Here is a 19358-nt window from a genome sequence, read left to right on the forward strand (position 1 = left end):
GACATGGATGAAACTTAGCATCTTAGTCCTATGCAGGATGAGGGAGGACACCTGTTCTGCTGCCATCACAGGACATAAATGCCCGGTGGGTAGAGAAGAGGTTGTTCCACATTTTACTCCTTGATTCTGTGTCTTTAATTGCCTCGACTTCCTTTTCTTTTTTCTCTTCCTCCTACTTTGTTCCCTTCGTTAAATGCAACATATGGAGGGGTGCCTCTGTGTCAGTTAGGCGTCCAACTTCAGCTCTGGTGACGATCTCATGGTTTGTGGGTTTGAGCCCCGCGTTGGGCTCTGTGCCGACAGCTCAGAGCCTGGGGCCTGCTTCAGATTCTGTGTCTCCCTCTCTCTCCACCCCTTCCTGGCTCACGCTCTCTTTCTCTCAAAAATGAATAAATGTTAAAAAAAATTTTTTTTTTTAAATAAATGCAACAGTGGAGAATTCAGGGACTTTGGAAGTGAACTAAATTTTAACCCTAGATGAGGGTCATTTAAGCTGCAAGTTTTACGCTGGGGTTTCAAAAAATATACCTCAACTTAAAACTTTGGAAACTTCCTGATGACACTCTAGTGTTAGTCTGAGTTCAAAATTCTGCTTCCATAGTTCCCAACCTCCCCAACCTATTTTTTTTGTTTGTTTGTTTGTTTTGGTGGGGAGACAGGTTGGGGGAGATCAAAGCTGACGCATCTAGCTCACACACAGAAACAAAAGAACTGACTGGGTGAAATCAGCCTGTTACACCTACCTTTTGCCTTCTTCCTTTCTCCAGTTCTAAGTTCTCAACCTAGTTAGCTGAACCTTTGAACACAAAGTCCTAAGAAGGGCATATAAAGAAGTGAAGTCAAGATAGGGCAGAAAGCACTCCACAGGATGCTGATGGGTGGAAGAGGGAGAGAGAAGGAAAAATACAGGCAGCAAACTGAAGAAGGCTGTCCTGTGACTGCACGGAGATGGGTTTTCCTGGTGGACTAGTAAAGTGGCGCAGAGGACAACTCCCAAGGAATTCCCAACACGTTCTAAGGAATGAGTACATGCATTGCCTCCCTAAGGAGCTACTTTGAAAATACTCACTTGGAATGTTTTTTTGAAAATTAGAGCCATTACATTTTTATATTGTCATATAATTATGTTGTTTGTTTTCTGACTTTATGGTCTCACCTCATCCTTAATTCTTAAACAGGGCTGATAAAAGAAAGACACCAGTAACACAGCATTGGTGGAAATTCCCAAATGCAAGACAATATACAAAATTTATGGCTTAGACAGATTTCACAACTCAATTCAGACATGGGTCACACCTCAATTTGAGCTTGCAACACATTATGAAGCAATGAATAGTCATTAAAGATTTAAAAAATTCAGTGCAAGCAACGGCTGATTCATACACTCTGCCTCATTAATTTCTTCCAAGAACCAATACTGGGTTTTATCAAGTCTCTCAGAATTAACTGATAAGATAAGCCGGTTTCCTTTAATTTTAGCTTGTGGTGGGGATTTCTATTTCTTAATATTAACCCATCTTTGTATTATGGGCATACATGCCACTTGGTAATGGGAGAATATTCACAAAAGCATATCCACCTTCCATGATACCCAGTGGTAAGGCAGACATGCTAATGTCCAGGAGATGGCAACTTAAGAAAGAAGGTAGTTTTGGGACCAATAAAATGGCCTCAACTGCCATACCTGCTCACGGGAGGTTTCACTGAAAAATTCAGACAGCCACAGAGAGAACCGTGCGTCAGTTTCCAAAAGTAATCGAGTGACTCTAAGTAGCCCTCAAGATGTCAGCAAAAGTCTATTCAAGAAAATTCTTTTCACATTCAATGACCCTCCGGAAGGTCATTTATCACAGTGAAAATAAGCAGAAAACGCAATTAACAATATCACAATACACCTGTACAGAACAGATTTCAAGCTTCTTCCAAACACATTTTCTCAAAAATTCTCAGGCAACAAGACCCTCCTTCCTGCTTCTTAACCAAAGACAAATTACAGGTTCAGAGACTTTTTATACCAACTTCTTATTCTGAACATTTTAAAACTTACAGAAAATATGAAAAAGTAATAGAATGAGCACCTGTATACCCTAACCTAGATGTAACATTTTATCACGTTTGGTTACCACATTTCTCTCTTGCTACACACATGCACTCACGCCTTTTATGGCAAATGCTGACTCAAGTTCAGTGATTTTTTAAGTCACTTGTCCATGTATATGTAACTTTTATAAGTGGTGGGCTTCTGGTATTAGAACAGAGAGTTCTTACCTTTTTGTTTTTTTAAGTTTTACTTATTTATTTTGAGAGAGAGAGAGAGAGAGAAGGACCAGGGGAGGAGGGGAGAAGAGGAGAGAGAGAGAGAGAGAGAGAGGGAGGGGAAGAGAGAGACAGAGACAGTGAGACAGAGAGAGAGAATCCCAAGCAGGCTCCACACTAGAGCCTGACGCAGGGCTCAAACCCACGAACCATGAGATCATGACCTGAGCGGAAACCAAGAGTAGGATGCTTAACCGACTGAGCCACCCAGATGCCCCCAGAGAATTCTTATCTTACTGGAGGGCTGGGCCCCACAGTATAAAACAATAATAACAGAAACAACAATACCACATATGAGTAATTTCATTTTTGTTTCTACATTGACCCATTATAAAGAATTTAAACAGACTATGATATAATTTGTTACAGACATTTTTAGTAATTTTTATATAGAAATTGGGTGAATTCTCAGCTTTGATGAGAAATCCAATTTAACTGACTTTATTTTGACCTCAGGATACTAGAGTTGCCTGGGACGCACTGTGTGCTCCTGGGCTCCGGTCTGGCCCTTCCACTTACTGTGGAACCCTCTGGCAAGTCGCTCAGCCCCTCCAAGTCTTTCAGCGCCTTCATCTGTACAGTGATGGCACACTCCCACTCTCTCAAAGTCTCACGTTCATTCCCACCTCAGAAACTTCACACCTGCTCCTCCTTCTGTCTGAAATACTCTTCTTCCCCTATTTCCCTTAAGAATTTCTACTCTTCCCTCAGGTCTTGTAGGTCTGTCTCAGAAAGCATTCGCATTACCTCACAGCATCCAACACCTCTCCTCAGAGCAGCTATCACAACGAGCAACTGTGTATTTGCTACTCTTGCTTTCTGGGTAGATGTGGTTCATTGCTGTATCTCTAGAACCTACGCATGCCGCATGACAAAGGGTATGTATGTAAACATTTCTGCTGGGTGAAGGAATAACACTATCTGACTCAAGGGGCTGTGGGGAAGAGAACCGGAATAATGCATGTGAAAGCACACCTAAATCCAAGTAGACGCTACATCAACTGTTTTTTTCCGGCAATTTGACTAGAAACTTTTTACAGGAACTTTTCCAAGAAATAACACTCTTACTTCGGCTGGGAAGTCTGGGTGACACAGTGCATCAGAAGCAAGGCAGACAGACTAAAGTATCAGAGGGCAGGACAGAGTAGGCTGCCATGATGCCAGAAGGTGATTAATGAGAATGAGACATATGTGGGCGGGATGATAGCTGCGTTCTGAGGTCACCTTCTGCCTTTGCTAAAAAAGCTTTCTAGAGATCTTCTGCCTCACAGAAATTAATCCTGAAGCAGCAAGTAGGTACACCTGGCTAGAAAGAATACTGGAAGGACATACAGACCACATAAAGTAAAACTGCTTTTAGTCACATACAATAATTGTCTAAATAGAAAATCCTATTGTATCTACATAAAACCCATTAGAACTATTAAGTACCAGTTTATAAGATCAATACACAAAAAATTAGTTGTATTTCTAGCAACAATCAGAAATTAAAATTTAAAAATCAATGCCATTTATAATAGCACCAAAAAATAAAGATGTGTGAGACCTAAGAAAAAACACCAGACAAACCCAAATGAGGGATATTTTACAAAACAGCTAACCAATGCTCCTCAAAATTATCAACTGTCAAGAAGACCTGAGGTCTAAATGCAATATCCTTAATCTTGGAACAGAAAAAGAACATGAGTAAAACAACTGATAAAATCTGAATAAAGTCTATGGTTTACTGATGGTAATACACCAGTGTTAGTTTCTTACTTTTGACAAATGTAATCTTAATCTTAATGTAATATGTCAACATTTGGGTAAAGTGGGTAAGGACTATCAGGGAACTCTCTGTATTATCTTGGCAACGTTTCCCCCTCACTTTGGTGAGAAATTAACAAGCTGATTCTAAAAGTCATACAGAAATCCAAAGCAACTAAAATAGTAAAACCACTTTGAAAAAAAGTACAAAGTTGGAAGATTTATACACTACTGACTTCAAGACTTATTATAAAACTACAGTAATCTAGAAAGTGTGGTACCGGCATATAAGCATAGACAAATAAATCATAGACAAACACATCAACAATACAGAATTGACAAATGAGAAACAGATCCACACATATATGGTCAGTTGATTTTGGCAAAGATGCAAAGTCAATGAAGAAAGGACAGTCCTTTCATCAAATAATATCACAACAGCTTGATAACTATAGGCAAAAAAATGAACTCTAACCCACACATTGTGCCACATGTAAAAATTATCTCCAAATTTGGATCACAGAGCTAAAAGGAAATGTATGATCTATGGATCATAGAGCTAAATGTAAAACTTCATGCTATGAAATTTATGAAAGAAAACATACCAGAAAATCTTTGTTATCCTAGGTGAGACAAAGACTTCTTAGACACAGCTTCAAAAGTATAATCCATTTTTAAAATGGATAAATTGGAGTTCATCAAATTAAGAATATATACCCTTCAGGGGCACCTGGGTGGCTCAGTCAGTTAAGCATCCAACTCTTGATTTTGACTCAGATCATGATCTCACAGTTTGTGAGTTCGAGCCCTGCATCAGGCTCTGCACAGACATCACAGAGTCTGTTTGGGATTCTCTCTCCCTCCCTCTCTCTTTGTTCCTCCCCATTTGTGCTCTCTCAAAATAAATAAATAAACTTAAAAAAAAAAAAAAAGAATATATACCCTTCAAAAGATACTCTCAAACATTATTGGAAGTCTCACACTTCCTGATTTCAAAACTTATTATAAAGCTACAGTCATTAAAAAAGTATGGTACTGGTATAGAGACAGATATATAGACAGATGGAACAGAGAGCCCAGAAACAAACCCTCACACATACAGTCAAATGTTTTTTGATGAAGGGTACCACATCATTCAGTGGGGAAAGGACAGGGTCATCAACAAATGGTGTTAGGAAACTAGATGTCCACATGCAAAAAAATGAAATTGGATCCCTACCTTACACTCTATACAAAAATTAACTCAAAACTGATAAAGGCCTAATCACACAATCTACACTGTAATACTCTTGGAAATAAATGTAGAAGAAGAGTTCCAGAACACTGGGTTTGCAATGACTTCTTAGCTATTGCCCCAAAAGCACAGGCAACAAATGTAAAAACAGATAAATTTGACATCAAAATCTGTAACTTCCAGGGGCGCCTGGGTGGCTCAGCTGGTTAAGTGTCTGACTTTGGCTCAGGTCGTGATCTCATAGTTTGTGGGTTCGAGCCCCACATCGGGCTCTGTGCTGACAGATCAGAGCCTGAAGCCTGCTTCGGATTCTGTGTCTCCCTCTCTCTCTGCCCCTCCCCTGCTCATGCTCTCTCTCTCAAAAAAAAATAAACATAAAAAAATAATAACAGTAATAAAAATGAATGATAAATGCAACAATCTCAAAATAACCAGGCTGAGTAAAACAACAACAACACACACATACAAACACATACACACACATAATACAATGTATAATCTCACTTATACATAATCCAGAAAATGCAAACTAATCTCTTATTAACAAAAGCATGGTCCCCTGAGATTGATGGGGGAAGAAAGGCACCACAAAAGGAAACAAGAAAAATTTGGGGAATGACAGATATGCTGATATTTTGATTGTGGTGATGGTTTCATAGGTGTATGCATGTGTCAAAACATTAAATTTTATAATTTAAACTTGTGCAGTTTATTTTACCTTAATTATATCTGAATAAATCTCTTAAAAACAAAACCAATCCTACCAAAGAACAATCTACCTAACAGACATTTCTCCCGAGACCACAGGATTCTTAAGGTCCTTCCAGTTCAGAAACTCTACGTTATAGCTGGCGCATGAGAAGTGACCCAGGGCACAGTCTGTCTTATAATCTCTAAAGAGAAAGTGGAAAATGTGAATAAATCATCAATAAGGATTTCATAACATCACTTTTAAAAAGTGAAGAATTGCACAGAAAAAATAAAATATTTAGAGAGAATACACAATGTCTCAGATATAACTTTCATTGGTAAAAAATTGACTTTGTAGCTCTATCTGGTAGATCAAAAAGCATCTGAATTACGGCTGTTTACTCCCATAAAAAGAGAGCCTGATCAATAGTAGTAATGTCAGGTTTATCTCAAAAGTAAGTTAATCTTAGTTTAAAAAACAGAATAAATAATATTTATGGTTCAACAACAGTTCATTTTTCTTCCCAATGACTTTAAGTTTAAAAACACAAGTTCAGATTTTATGGTCCAAATTCAGTGAAAGTAGGAACTACTGTCTGTACTGTAATGTCTAATTAAATACATAAAAAATAGAAAGATTTAAAATGAGAACCCATTACCAAAAACATCATATCTGTCAGCGAAAAGTAGGAGGAAAGATCCAGAAAGCAGTGTGAAAATGCAGTCCACACCTGTACTGACAATCTTTTACTGCTTCCTTCATCCTATCTAGTTATGAATCTCAATAGACAGAAATTTGGGGTATGGTTTATAAAATACTGAAATACTTTGCCGTTTGCCATTTCTCCACCAGTAAATCCCCACCAGTAAAAGTATTTGGTCAGATCTGGATTCTAAATCTGGCCTGACTCGACATTAAGCTCTATGATACTGAGTAAGTCACTTGACTTCCATTTCCTCATCAGTAAAATGAAAAGTTAGTGCACACACACACACACACACAAATTCTAATTGTCAGGCTAAGAGCAAATGACAGGAAATTTGCAGAACGGAGCGTTCTGTACTCAGACCAACTTGCCAGTAACACGAGGCAACAAGCTTTTTTTTTTTTTTTTTTAACGTGTCATTTATTTTTGAGAGAGCGCAATTGGGAGAGGGGCAGAGACAGGGACAGAGGATCTGAAGCGAGATCTGGGCTGACAGCAGCAAGTTCAATGTGGGGCCTGAACTCATGAACTGTGAGATCATGACATGAGCCAAAGTCAGACACTTAACTGTCAGCAGAGTCTGCTTGGGATTCTGTGTCTCCCTCTCTCTCTGCCCCCCACCCCTGCTTACATGCCCTTCCTTCCTTCCTTCCTTCCTCTCTCTTTCTCTCTCTCTCCCTCTCAAAAATAAACATTAAAAAAAAAAAAAAGCATGAAAAGAAAAAGTTCCTGCCTTTGAAGAACGGACACTGCAACGGTTGAGACAACTAAGACAGAATGAACCAGAGCTACAAACACAGTGAGTCTAGTACTATGAGAGAGGAGAACTTCACACCTGCTGGACACGCTAAGGAGGGAACACCACTGCAGGCTCACTAGCTCAAGTTAGCAAGATTGGTCGTGTACACAGAAAACCAAGAGGCTTTTACAGAGAATGCTCTGTTGGGAGAAGTGAAATGCAAGACGCTGGACTGTAAGTGAGTCTAACCTAAGTTTCTCAACACTTTCAATATTTATAATCTATAACTACAGTTAATTACACCTCGAAGACAGTCTCAGCCAATTTTAGTGGAACCTTTTAAATAACAAAAACACACAAAAATCTGAGAGTTTTATTTGCAATGACTACAAATGGTATTTTTGTAGGTTCTAAAACTAACAGAAATCCATTTTTTCCTAAAACTTTATTTCAATTTTATTTATTAATCATTTTGGTATTCACTTTGGCAGAAAACAGTGCTGGTTATAACTTACTACCTATATGCTTATTCTACTATATTTTAATTAAAAAATTAATTACTTCTCAGGCAAAATACAAACTAGTATTGTAAGTACATAAAGATTAAATATTAACATTTAACCAAAGTCACTAGAACCTTCCATCTAAAGTAGAACATTTTTTTTGAGCATTAAAAAAGGAGAGAGAGAGAGAGAGAGAGAGAGAGAGAGAGAGAGAGTGTGTGTGTGTGTGTGTGTGTGTGTGTGTGTGTGTGTGTGTAGAGAAGGGAATGAGACGATTTGTTCCAGAATTCCTATTGAGGTACTTACAGTGCTGATCACAATCAACTCTGGCAAACACTACTTGATTTTCATTTGGATATTCTTCCTTAATGACATTAGAAGCTTCCTCAAAAATTGGATGCAACATTTGGCTGAAACGACACCTATGCACAAAGAAGGATACCAATTAAAACTGAAAAGCAGAAGCAATAAAATCTTATTTCAGTTATCATCTACTGTTATTTAGTGTATGTACAATAAACAGCTTTTGAGACAATCACATAGTTAATTTAGTCATGGACCTGAATGTCATTCATTAAAGATGAAGACAAGTTTAAACTCAAAGCCTATTCCAATTTAAAGATTTTGGTGTTCTGCAGCTTAAGAAAATGGCCACTATAATGAAGCACACAGCTAAGGATCTCTCAAAGAGGCCAGAAACAAGTCTGATATAAGCCCTCTAAGATGTATCCACTTGGACTTATAACTATTAAGACTTGGCCATTTAGAGAAGAAATTAGCTTTCTCTAAATAATGAACATATTTTGAGACTACTATACAAAATCCTTAAGATGGTAAGTTTATTTCAAATACTAGACTGATTCGCTTGACTAGGTCAATCAAATCTCATATGCAAGTCAGCATACTAGATAAACAAGTGGCATGGAAAGGATATATAGTGTATATTAAACTCTTCACCCTCAAAATTAACCCCTGGTTAAAATAGGCTTTCATGTCTATAAACAAATATATTAAGTTCAGGAGCAAAAGTGCTAAATTCCTAAACAAGATTTCTTATTCATGTTTCCTTTGTCGTTTGTTTTGTTCTTACTTTTACAAAGGGACACAAACCCTACAGTATTTCAGAAACTTGTTTCTTCTAATTCTGACTGTCCCTTAATCAGGCCAACTACTTCACAAACATGCTATAGGTTATTAAAGGGACCTGATAAGAAAGAGAAGAAGAATCAAAATGAGCACACAGCCAGATGGGTTAGAACAGTTATTCTTGTATGAAAAAGGTATTAAGTGTTTGTTAACAAAAAAAAACCCAAAAAACAAAAAAAACTATAACTGCTATTACTATTGCTTCCAGAGCCCTTTTCCACTAAGAGATTTACTTAAATGAAGCCTGTGAACTCTTTAATCCACATGATTAGGTCATACATATGAACTACAATTCAATGCAAGTCTGGTAAAGCCTGTAAAAGGATGCAAATTCTTATACTCCTCCCTATTTCTTTCTGTAGATACCTCCTCTGGCCCACTCACCTGACTTCCTAAGGAGATGTCCTAGAATATAGCAAGGAGACACAATCTGTATCTTCAATCTCTTGCTTTCAAGTGGCTCTTTCCTCTTTTAGCATTCTTAAATCTCTCCCATCTGGGATAGGTGGGTGGGGTCTGTGGACATCAGGGACCGTGTCTTATTTGACTATGTATTCTAGTAAGCATTTCAATATGTCTGTTAAATGATTAAATTGATAGAATGGAGGAACTGGAAAGGCTAGGTCCACAAGTTTGTAGTTTCTTATAGTTTGCTGAAAATATGGTGCTGGAGGGCAGGGGAGGCAAAGGCTGATAGATGGTTTCTTGAAGAATTAGGATATGGCCTAGTAAACAATTACTGGACAGGCTCCTGGCTTAAGGGCAAGGAAAAGACATACATTAGGGGCTCCTTCTTTCCAGACTGTCCAGTTTGCTGGCCAGTAAGCATTTAAGCACAGGTTCATGCTTAAAACAGGATCAATTTTAATACCAGAAGGTGGAAGGGAAGGATGAAATAAAAGTCAATCAACAATATTATACCTTCATCCACATGTATCCAATTCACATGGAAAGTTACATTTATAAAAGTAACATAACAAAAGCAACAGATCTATTACAAAGGCCTTACAGGTCATCTGGATCCAATCTTCAATCTAGTGCTTGAATCAACCCTTTACAAACCAACCGAATGGGTAAGAGTCCTTGCAGGGACAATTTGGGGGTACTTACTAGTATGACCTAGTAGGGGGAAAAATAAGCTTTGGAGTCAGACATACCTGAGTTTAAATCCCAGTTCCACCACTTACTAGCCGTATGACCTTTCTCAATTTCCTCAACCTAAAATGGAAATTATAATACCTACCTGCAAGGTAGTTCTTAGCATTAAAAACAATGTATATAAAAAGACTGGCACAAAACAGCATCATCAGGGACCTACTATGGTTCATTACCCTCCGAGGCATATCCATATTTTTAGGCAGCTCTATTAGAGAATTCTTCCTTAAACTGTGCCACATTAATAACTTCCAGACAGAACTCAGAATGGAGCCTGTGAGACCATATAATATAAATCTATGTCCTGTGGCCAATTGCCCAAGTTTTTTTCAATTGAATAAAGAGTACTAATTCATGAACAACTCAAGGTATTCTTTGGGTAATATGTTTTCCCAAATAACTGCAATTAGCCCACATTTCCAATTCAGTTTCTAGGACAAGGTCAATGGCACGTTTTATTTCCCTTTCTTACAACACACAAAATACCTCAAATAAGAGAACTGCGTTCTAGTTTTAACTCTGCCACAACTCTGTCAGGTAACCCTGGGAAGACACTTTGCTCCTCTGGGTCTCAGTTTCATTGCTAAAGTGGATTGGACTAGATAATCGTATACCAAATTTTACAGCTTTTGCTACATGTGGACAATCCTAATTTACCTTGGAAAATGCTACCTTGGTTATGCATTTTATAAATGGCATTTTCTCTGTATATCTTCAACATTTTACTGAAGTTCTTTAAATAACTACACTATATGTTATTCACTCAGTAAATATCTATTATGTACTTATTATCTGCTAAGTATTATGCAGAGAGCCTGGGGACGAATACTGAGAAAAGACAGATACAGTAACTTAAAGCTAAGGCTGTAGTAGGTGCCACCAAATAAACTACAGCATACAAGTGTTCCCAATGAGGTGAGCATGTAGTATTATGGAAAGACATAAAAAAGGGTTGGGATAAGGGTAGGAATATTGATCTAGGAAGGTGACCTGGAGAAAGTGGCATTTAATCAAAGACTCGAAAGATGATTAATACTTAAATTAAATGAGAGAAGAGTGACCCATCTAGGCAGAAAAAATACCATGACTAAAGGTCCAGTGACTAAAGAATATAGAATATTACAGAAACTGAAAGACGTTCAGTATAACAGGTACAGAATGTGGGAGTGGAGAGAGGCAAGATATACAGATGTAGAGGTAGGAAGGGAGCAGGTCATTGGGGGCTTTCTAGGTCAAGGTAAAGGACTTTAGACCTAGAGTTAATGGAACATCATTTACGGGTTTTAAGATGAAGTGTAACCTTATTCAGTGTGTACTTTAGGAAAGACCACTCTGGCTTACTTTTTAGAGAACAGAATGGACACACGTAGGACCTGAGGCACAGAAAACAAATTAGGAGACTGTCACAGGAATCTGGGTAAACTGGACTGTGGCCTCAAGTAGGGCAGTGGCAACCAGTAGGCAGTAATAAGCGTAAAAGGGTCAAATAAAATGCAGATGGTCTAGGAATAAAGATTATGTGAGTGTTTCAAACCTCTCTGGCTCAAGCTCTCCACTTGACATATTCTTTAACATCTACTACATAGTATGCCCTGGTTTTAAATGCCACGAATGCTGAGTAAGACATTATTTCCATCCTCAATGTTTCTTCCTGGCGCACAAATATAAAAAACAAAATAATGTAGCAAGAAAAAAAAAGTGGTGTCCAGTACTACGTAAACACAAAAGACAAGAATCTGATTTAGACAGGGGGCAGAATAAAGGCTTCCTAGAAGTAGTAGACGATACATGTTTAAAAAGCGTCAACATGATTTTTCCTTCTAAACTTGCCACACCCACACCCTCACCTCCAAACACCGCCCTACAGGAAAAATACAGAACTGCAGTACTGTGTGTGTTGGGGGGGCGGGGTGTGAAAGAGAGGAAGAGAGAAAAGGAGGGAGGGGTTTGAGTTTTTGCTACTACTTTTAAGATGTGGGATAATGGAATCAGATATATTTTTCTCTTAAAATACAAACGATCAGCAAATTAAGCTGTTCCCTTTGTGAATGAACCTTAATTGACTTTGTGTATGCAATACTATCTCACATATGAAAAAGGCTTCCCAATCACCCCTTTCTAGCAAAGAAAAATACACGCGTAGCAAGATGAAAGAAAAAAACTAAAAGATGCAACTTCATTACCCCTCCCCCCGCAAAAAAACAAAAATAAAATTATTACTTACCAGTCAGCATAAAAATTTACTAAAGCAACATCAGCATTGTCTGAAATTGAAAAACAAAACCAAACAACCTAAGTTAATTATGTCTTTGTAACTGACATAATCCAAGATTTGGTTTTCCTCATGGTCTTCTTCCCATTTATGTAAAGGCCCACTAAAAATACACAATAACAATTAAGAAACCCGCACACAGGGTCATGGATAGGTTACATAATTTGTGGGAATCCATGATCCTTTTCTCTATATTCTCCATCTTTATACCTTCACTGAATGAATATAAAGCAAAAGAAGAATCAAACCCAAATCAGGCAAGTAAGCCACTAACTCATTAAAAGTGAAATGGAGGGGCACCTGGGTGACTCAGTCAGTTAAGTGGCCAACTTCGGCTCAGGTCATGATCTCACAGTTCGTGGGTTCGAGCCCCACATCCGGCTCTGTACTGACAGCTCAGAACTTGGAACCTGCTTCGGATTCTGTATCCCCCTCTCTCTGCCCCTCCCCCACTTGTGCTCTGTCTCTCTGTCTCTTCGTCTGTCTCTCTCTCTCCCTCCCTCCCTCTCAAAAATAAATAAACATTTAAAAAAGTGAAGTGGAATGATCTGAGCTTTAACAATCCAGTTTTTGATCTGCCATATACATGAATAAACCAAGAAGTGACTCTGCAAGAAAATTCTATTTCACAGAAAAGACCTGTGTAACTAAGCTATGTTAAAGCTCTTGTACAGCTCAGATGTCCCACCTAGTTGCAACAAGAAATCTACAACCAATAAAGTTGCAAAACATGTACATGTTCTAGTTCCAATCCATTTAACAGCTCTTCTCTGTTGCCAAAATAACTTAGTATCATCTGCATATGAGGATGTGAAGACAGGAGACTAAACGTACTACAGAGAAACTTAGATAAATTCACTCACTCACAAAAATAAAAGTTATTCTAGAATTTGAAAAATGAAAGGAGAATTTTTTGTAAGTTTCAATTCTCTTCTTCCTTTTTTACCTTCAAAGCACTTTTTATCCACTTGCTTCTTCATCTAAAGCAGTGGTTCACAAACTGCACTCCCTGGACCAGAAGCACCTGCAGCATGTAGAAACTTACAGAAATGCAAATTCTCAGGTGGGGTCTAGCAGTTTCTATTAGAAACTTGGAGCCAGGCCCAGCAGTCCGGATATTATTAAGTCCTCCAGGTAACTCATGTATGCTAAAGGTTACAGACCATTGCTCTAAAGAGATCCCACATTGTAGGAATAGACATTTTAGCATTTAAAACCAGTTCCAAGGACACAAAACAGCATATGAGGCTCAAGAATAACTCTTTTCACTTTTATTATTTTTGGTTTTGTTCTGCTTAAACCAGTGGAAGGCTTTTAAAAAGAAGAAGGTAGAAATCATTTATGCATTGTACATTTTCTTAAATCTCCTGAATTGTGATTTTTCCATCAACCATGTGTTCACCTTCCCTCTACTACTTTTAAAAACAGAAATCTTTTCCCTGCAAGTTAATTGTATCCACAATCACACTGTCAGCAAACAAGCAGTCAGTAAAACACTTAACTTAATTGGAGCAATGACAATAAAAGATATCAGAGTCAGTGAATTAGTCAAAAGTTAAAAAAGACAAAAGATGTCTAGACTGTGTCCTAAGACCACAAACTTTTAGTACTGCACAGTGGAGACTCCTGGCCTCTAATCTAAGTAGGCTCTAGCAAAATACGAATTGTTAAGGTGGCATTTATGACAAGACAAAGAAATAAAATGAGATTAAAGTTTATTTGTAACACATAAAGGAGACATACACATTTTAAGAAATTTTACTGAAAATCAAAACCAAAAGTGTTTTGTTAATTCAGTAAACCATGGAAATAATCAGAATGCCAGCTCCTCAAGCTGTTCTAGTAATTGGGATTTAACTTTGTTTTTGTATATAAACTAACTCTTTATAAAGAAGAAAAGTGTACTTTAAAAATATCAAGGTACTTACTTAAAATGTCATCTATATTTTCTGTATCAAGACTTGTTATTTCAGTTGTTACAGGAGTAAAAACCCAAGTTACCTGGAAATTTTAAAAATGTGAAATTAATAAATGTTTCCACAAAAGGTAAATATTGCAGAAAGTCTAATAAAAAGAAAATTTATGCGTAAAGTTGGTTCCACTTGTTATTTACAAAATCATCCATCAATTGGTTTTAATTGTTATTAATTTATTTTTATTTTAACCCTTCACTAGATCAGTGAAACAGGGGAAGTACTAACTTCTTAAGCCTAGAAACTGATCAAATAAATAAGACTTCCTATACATCCAAAAACACAAAAGCAATTGTTTCTAAACAATGGAGAAATTAAGAATTTTTTCATTCTCTTAAATTAATATTTCAAGAACTTTACGGAGCAACAAGAAAAAAATGTACTGGCTTACTATCAATTTTGAAAGAATACAAACTAAAGCTGTTTGCTGACTCTATCCCTACCATGTTTCTAAGATAAAACAAAATGATAAAGATAAGAATTCAAGAAAGACTTTTAAGTTGTGAACCAGAAGCCTTTCTTGCCTCATCTCACATACTGGTGATAACAATGTGTCAAGGGACAGGCTATTAAAAGAGAGTAAGAATTTTCTGCTTCCAAAACATTAAACCAAATTTCAAGTTTATCAAAGACAATATTAGCTTGCCATCTGCAAAATAAATACAAGATTCAACTTTAAACTAGCAACTGTTCACTTAGTTTAAAAGGCAGTACACTTAGTCTATTTTATTTTTAGGTTCCATCTTTAATACACCTTGTGTTTAAGGAAATCCTTTCACTGAACCACAGCTATTGAAGACAACTAATGTCAGGGGTCCTGGTAAGGCACTGATGGCTACTCCCCTGCCCACCCATTTCACAGACGCTGTAGTAATCACTACAGTTACCACTCGAAAAATTTTTACTTCACCAACAATTCAATTTCTGAATGGTACAAAGAGCCATGTTGATGCTGATATGCAAACAAGCCCAGCTAATTATTTGAAATATCTCTGTACATTCATTATTTTCTTAGAAAAAGCCAAACAGCACTAGCCTTATTTTCAAGTTACCAAAATTGAGTAGCCAACAGTGGACTACTATTTCTGCTAGCAACCAATAAATTATACTCTACTAAAAGTAAGCTACGTAAGTTAAAACCTCTGAATGTTTGACATATATAACTAGTTGCATCATTTTTAACACCTTAAAAATTAACTGGAGGCGAGCCTGGGTACCTCAATCAGTTGAGTGATCTCACGGTTTGTGAGATTGGGCCCCACGTTGGGTTCTGCGCTGACAGCACGGGGCCTGCTTAAGATTCTCCCTCTTTCTCTGCTCCTCCCCTACTCTCACTCTCTCTGTCTCTCTCAAAAATAAAGTTAAAAAAAAAAAAAAAGGAGTGGGAAGAAGGAAGTTTTACTAGGCAAAAAAAAAAAAAAAAAGTGGGTTGGTTATTGAAAGTCACTTTCCTTTTGGGGATGGCAGAAGTCTATTAGGCATATTACCTAACTAGTGCTGATCAGGTATTTCTTGGCTGACTGGTTTAAAATTCCATTTCTGGGAGAGCTAAAACTGTAATTAAGTCTTAGTTTGGTAGCACGGGGCTTAGCATAAGTAACTCCATTTGAGCCTGTTTTGTGTTTAAGAAATCCAGATATACTGATACAAGATTTTAGAGTGAATTGTGTGTTGAAGAAAAATTCAAGAAGGTGAAGCAAAAATATACAATTAAGCAACAAAGTTGGTCTTTATCAAAGTCATCATTAAATAACTTGACATTTATGAAGTATCTACTAGGTACCAAGGGCACAAATGCATAAGGCATGGTATGCTCTACCATCAGGAGCTCTCAAAATTGTGGTAGTAAGGAGGGGAGAAAAATGTTAAATACAGATAACAGTCTTCAGTTGTATGATCTAACTAACCCCATTTTTGAAGAGTTACTTATCCATCAAAGTACGTTTATAAAGAAGTATATTCTAAATTTAACTGCTTTCTACTTTGAAATATTTACATGGCAAAAGTATTTAAATGCCAGATGATATAAAAATCGAGGCAACACTCAACCTGGCTGCATTAAATACCTGTTACTTTAGAAACATGGCACCAATAACCATGTAACTGATAAGCCACATTCAGCTAGCAGCTGTGTTTAAGAGGGCCCAAAGCAAGAAAACAGTCTCTGACCCAATCATCTCTGCACCCTGTAGGGTGTAAAGGAGGTGTTTTATCATTAACATTTTTATCAATATGCAGTGTAAAGGAAAAGACAGCCTGTTTATTTGAATTGTTAGCAAGCTCCACTAGTCTGACAAATTGTTTCTTTTCATGTCAGCCCTAAGTCTAAACAAAATTCTTCCAGGGAAACATCTTCATGTGTTAAATTCTATAGTGCTTAAGTAAAATAAAGACAAGTAGCTCTAAACCAGGAAGAGAGGAGGGTAATCATTCATCTAAAAGTTAAGACTTGAAGTAAACTTTTAAATGTATTTTCTTTCAAAGAAACGGCAAAAACCTACAAAGACATTTTGAATATGGAAGATCTTAACAGACATGGAGAATATTACCCTCTGATGATGAAATATTTAGACAACATATGTAAATACACAGACATAAACTTAGGAAATATTTTACAAGTTGGTCATTCTCTTCAGTTCATTACCTCTTTTTCTTGCCAACAGAGAAGAATCTCCAATCATCTAGAAGTCACTGCATAACTCCATCCACATGCAATAAGTACCAAATATTAAACATTTCACTCTGAGATGTGTCTAGTGACATGATCTTATTACATAAAAGGCCCATTGGTAAAAAATGGTATTGCACCTTAATTCATCAAAAAAAAAAAAAAAAAAAAAAAGGGTGATAGGCTACCTTTAAATAGAAGCTTCTTCAACAAGTAAAGAGTATTTTCTACCCTTAGCAGGTTTTTTAAGAGGTGTCTGGGTGGCACAGTTGGTTAAGTGTCCGACTCTTAATTTCAGCGCAGGTCAGGATCTCACGGTGAGATAGAGCCCCATGCCCGGCTCTGTGCTGACAGCATGGAGCCTGCTTGAGATTCTCTCTCTCTCCCTATCTCTCTGACCGACTTGTGCTCTTTCTCTCAAAATAAATAGACTTAAAAAAAAAAAGGTTTCTAAAAGTTAAGAAATCCTTGGGAATTAAAAAGCTTTCCTTTCCTGGGGCACCTGGGTGGCTCAGTTGGTTAAGTGTCCAACTTCAGCTCAGGTCATGATCTCACAGCTTGTGAGTTCGAGCCCCACACCCAGGACAGCTCAGAGCATGGAGCCTGCTTTTGAATCTGTGTCTACTGCCCCCTTTGCCCCTCCCCCACCAGCACTCTGTCTCTGTCTCTCAAAAATAAACATTAAAGAAGATTTAAAAAAGAATAAAAAAAGCATTCCTTTCCTTCAATTTCCCTGTGTCCTCCATGACCACGTAACTGGCTACTGATGCCAGTGTGCCAGCTGTTATTTCCATAGCATTTCTGAAGCCACCCAGCAGTCAGTTGCTTTTCCCCAAGCACACCCCACAATTTTTCTGCTTCCTCTTCTTTGCATACATAGTTTCCTCTACCTGGAAAGTTCTCTTCTCCACTACTGCAGAATCAATCCTTCAAAGACTGACTTCCTCTTCCATGAATAGCTGTCTGATTCTCCTGGTAAAAAATAACTTCCCTTTTCCGGGTACCTTGGTGATTCAGTAGAGCGAGCGTCTGACTTTGGCTCAGGTCATGATCTTGCAGCTTGTGAATGTGAGCCCCTCACTGGTCTAGCTGCTGTCAGTGCAGAGCCCGCTTTGGATCTTCTGTCTCCCTTTCTCCCTGCCCCTTCCCTGCTTGCACTCTCTCTCAAAATTAAATAAATTAAAAAATAAAATAAACTTAAAAAAAAAAAAACTTTCCTTTCTCAAAAGTTTCACCCATTCCATGGGGTGGGGATAGAAAAAGGAGAGATACATGCTAGTGGAAATTAAAATCTTCTCTGGATTAGATATCAAGTTGAAACAAGATACAAGAAAAGATTGGTTACATGACAAAAGATAGTTTTTTAGAAATAAATTTTGTGAAGATATTTTTATTAAGCACTCTCAGTGTTAAGTAAAATTTTAATTGTTACAATATTAAGGTAAATATATGCGTAACACTAGTGCAGACAAAATGTTCTAGCGCTCACTGCTAAACCCAGTACTGTTCCTCTTTTGAGAAAACATTAACTGAACAAGACGCTAATCCCACAGGATCTTCTTCAGAAGTATGAGCTAACATCAGTAATAACACATATTGGAAGTGAATTATTAAAGCTTCTCTGTTCATAATTATGCAAATATAAATTACCAATTTTTCCTTATACATGAAGACCATTTGAGTGGCTACTGTTCAAATATATCCTTAAAGGGAATACTATGGCACTCCCTAAATCGAGCATTTCCCTTCAATCTAACCTGCCCACAGAGGCCAGACTCCTCCTTCCAAAAGCTGCTTTGCATATATCAAACCCTCTGCCAAAAAGAATACAAGAACAAAACCAACCAAACAAACAAAAAAACCTCCAAGGGTTTTTCTCTGCTTACAGTATAAAAGCCTAAACCTTGAACCTGGCATTTAGGACCATCCACAAACTTGCTTTCCTAAATAACATCCTACTGCTCCCCATTCATATCCCATCCTCCAACTAACAGGAACGTTCTAGTTGGCCATATACTCTCGCTTGCTTGAGACACACCCAGTTTATGCCTGGTTGCTGTGGAATATCACTAACAGCACAATTCCTTTCAAGTGGGTCCCAGTTTGGGCAATAAATTATATGGTCACCATATTAGCAGGAGACCTTTGGCAATGGAAAGGAATTATAACAAGCTCCTCACAAATCCCAAATTATTAATAAGTATGTAAT

At 37.5% G+C, this 19358-nt stretch overlaps 1 protein-coding gene across 1 annotated transcript in view; it reads right to left on the minus strand.

The window, feature by feature from the left end:
• ERP44 (endoplasmic reticulum protein 44) overlaps positions 1 to 19358 on the minus strand; it is a 95760-nt gene that overhangs the window by 43689 nt on the left and 32713 nt on the right. The window contains exons 2-4 of the mRNA XM_019454353.2: positions 14437 to 14509; positions 12461 to 12500; positions 8242 to 8357 (exon numbers count right to left, since the gene is read on the minus strand). Coding sequence (XP_019309898.1) covers positions 8242 to 8357; positions 12461 to 12500; positions 14437 to 14509 — 229 coding nt within the window. The remainder of the gene's footprint in view (positions 1 to 8241; positions 8358 to 12460; positions 12501 to 14436; positions 14510 to 19358) is intronic.

Source organism: Panthera pardus, unplaced genomic scaffold (genome assembly GCF_024362965.1).
Source record: "Panthera pardus isolate Hobbes unplaced genomic scaffold, ASM2436296v1 HiC_scaffold_20, whole genome shotgun sequence".
Taxonomy (NCBI): Eukaryota; Metazoa; Chordata; class Mammalia; order Carnivora; family Felidae; genus Panthera; species Panthera pardus.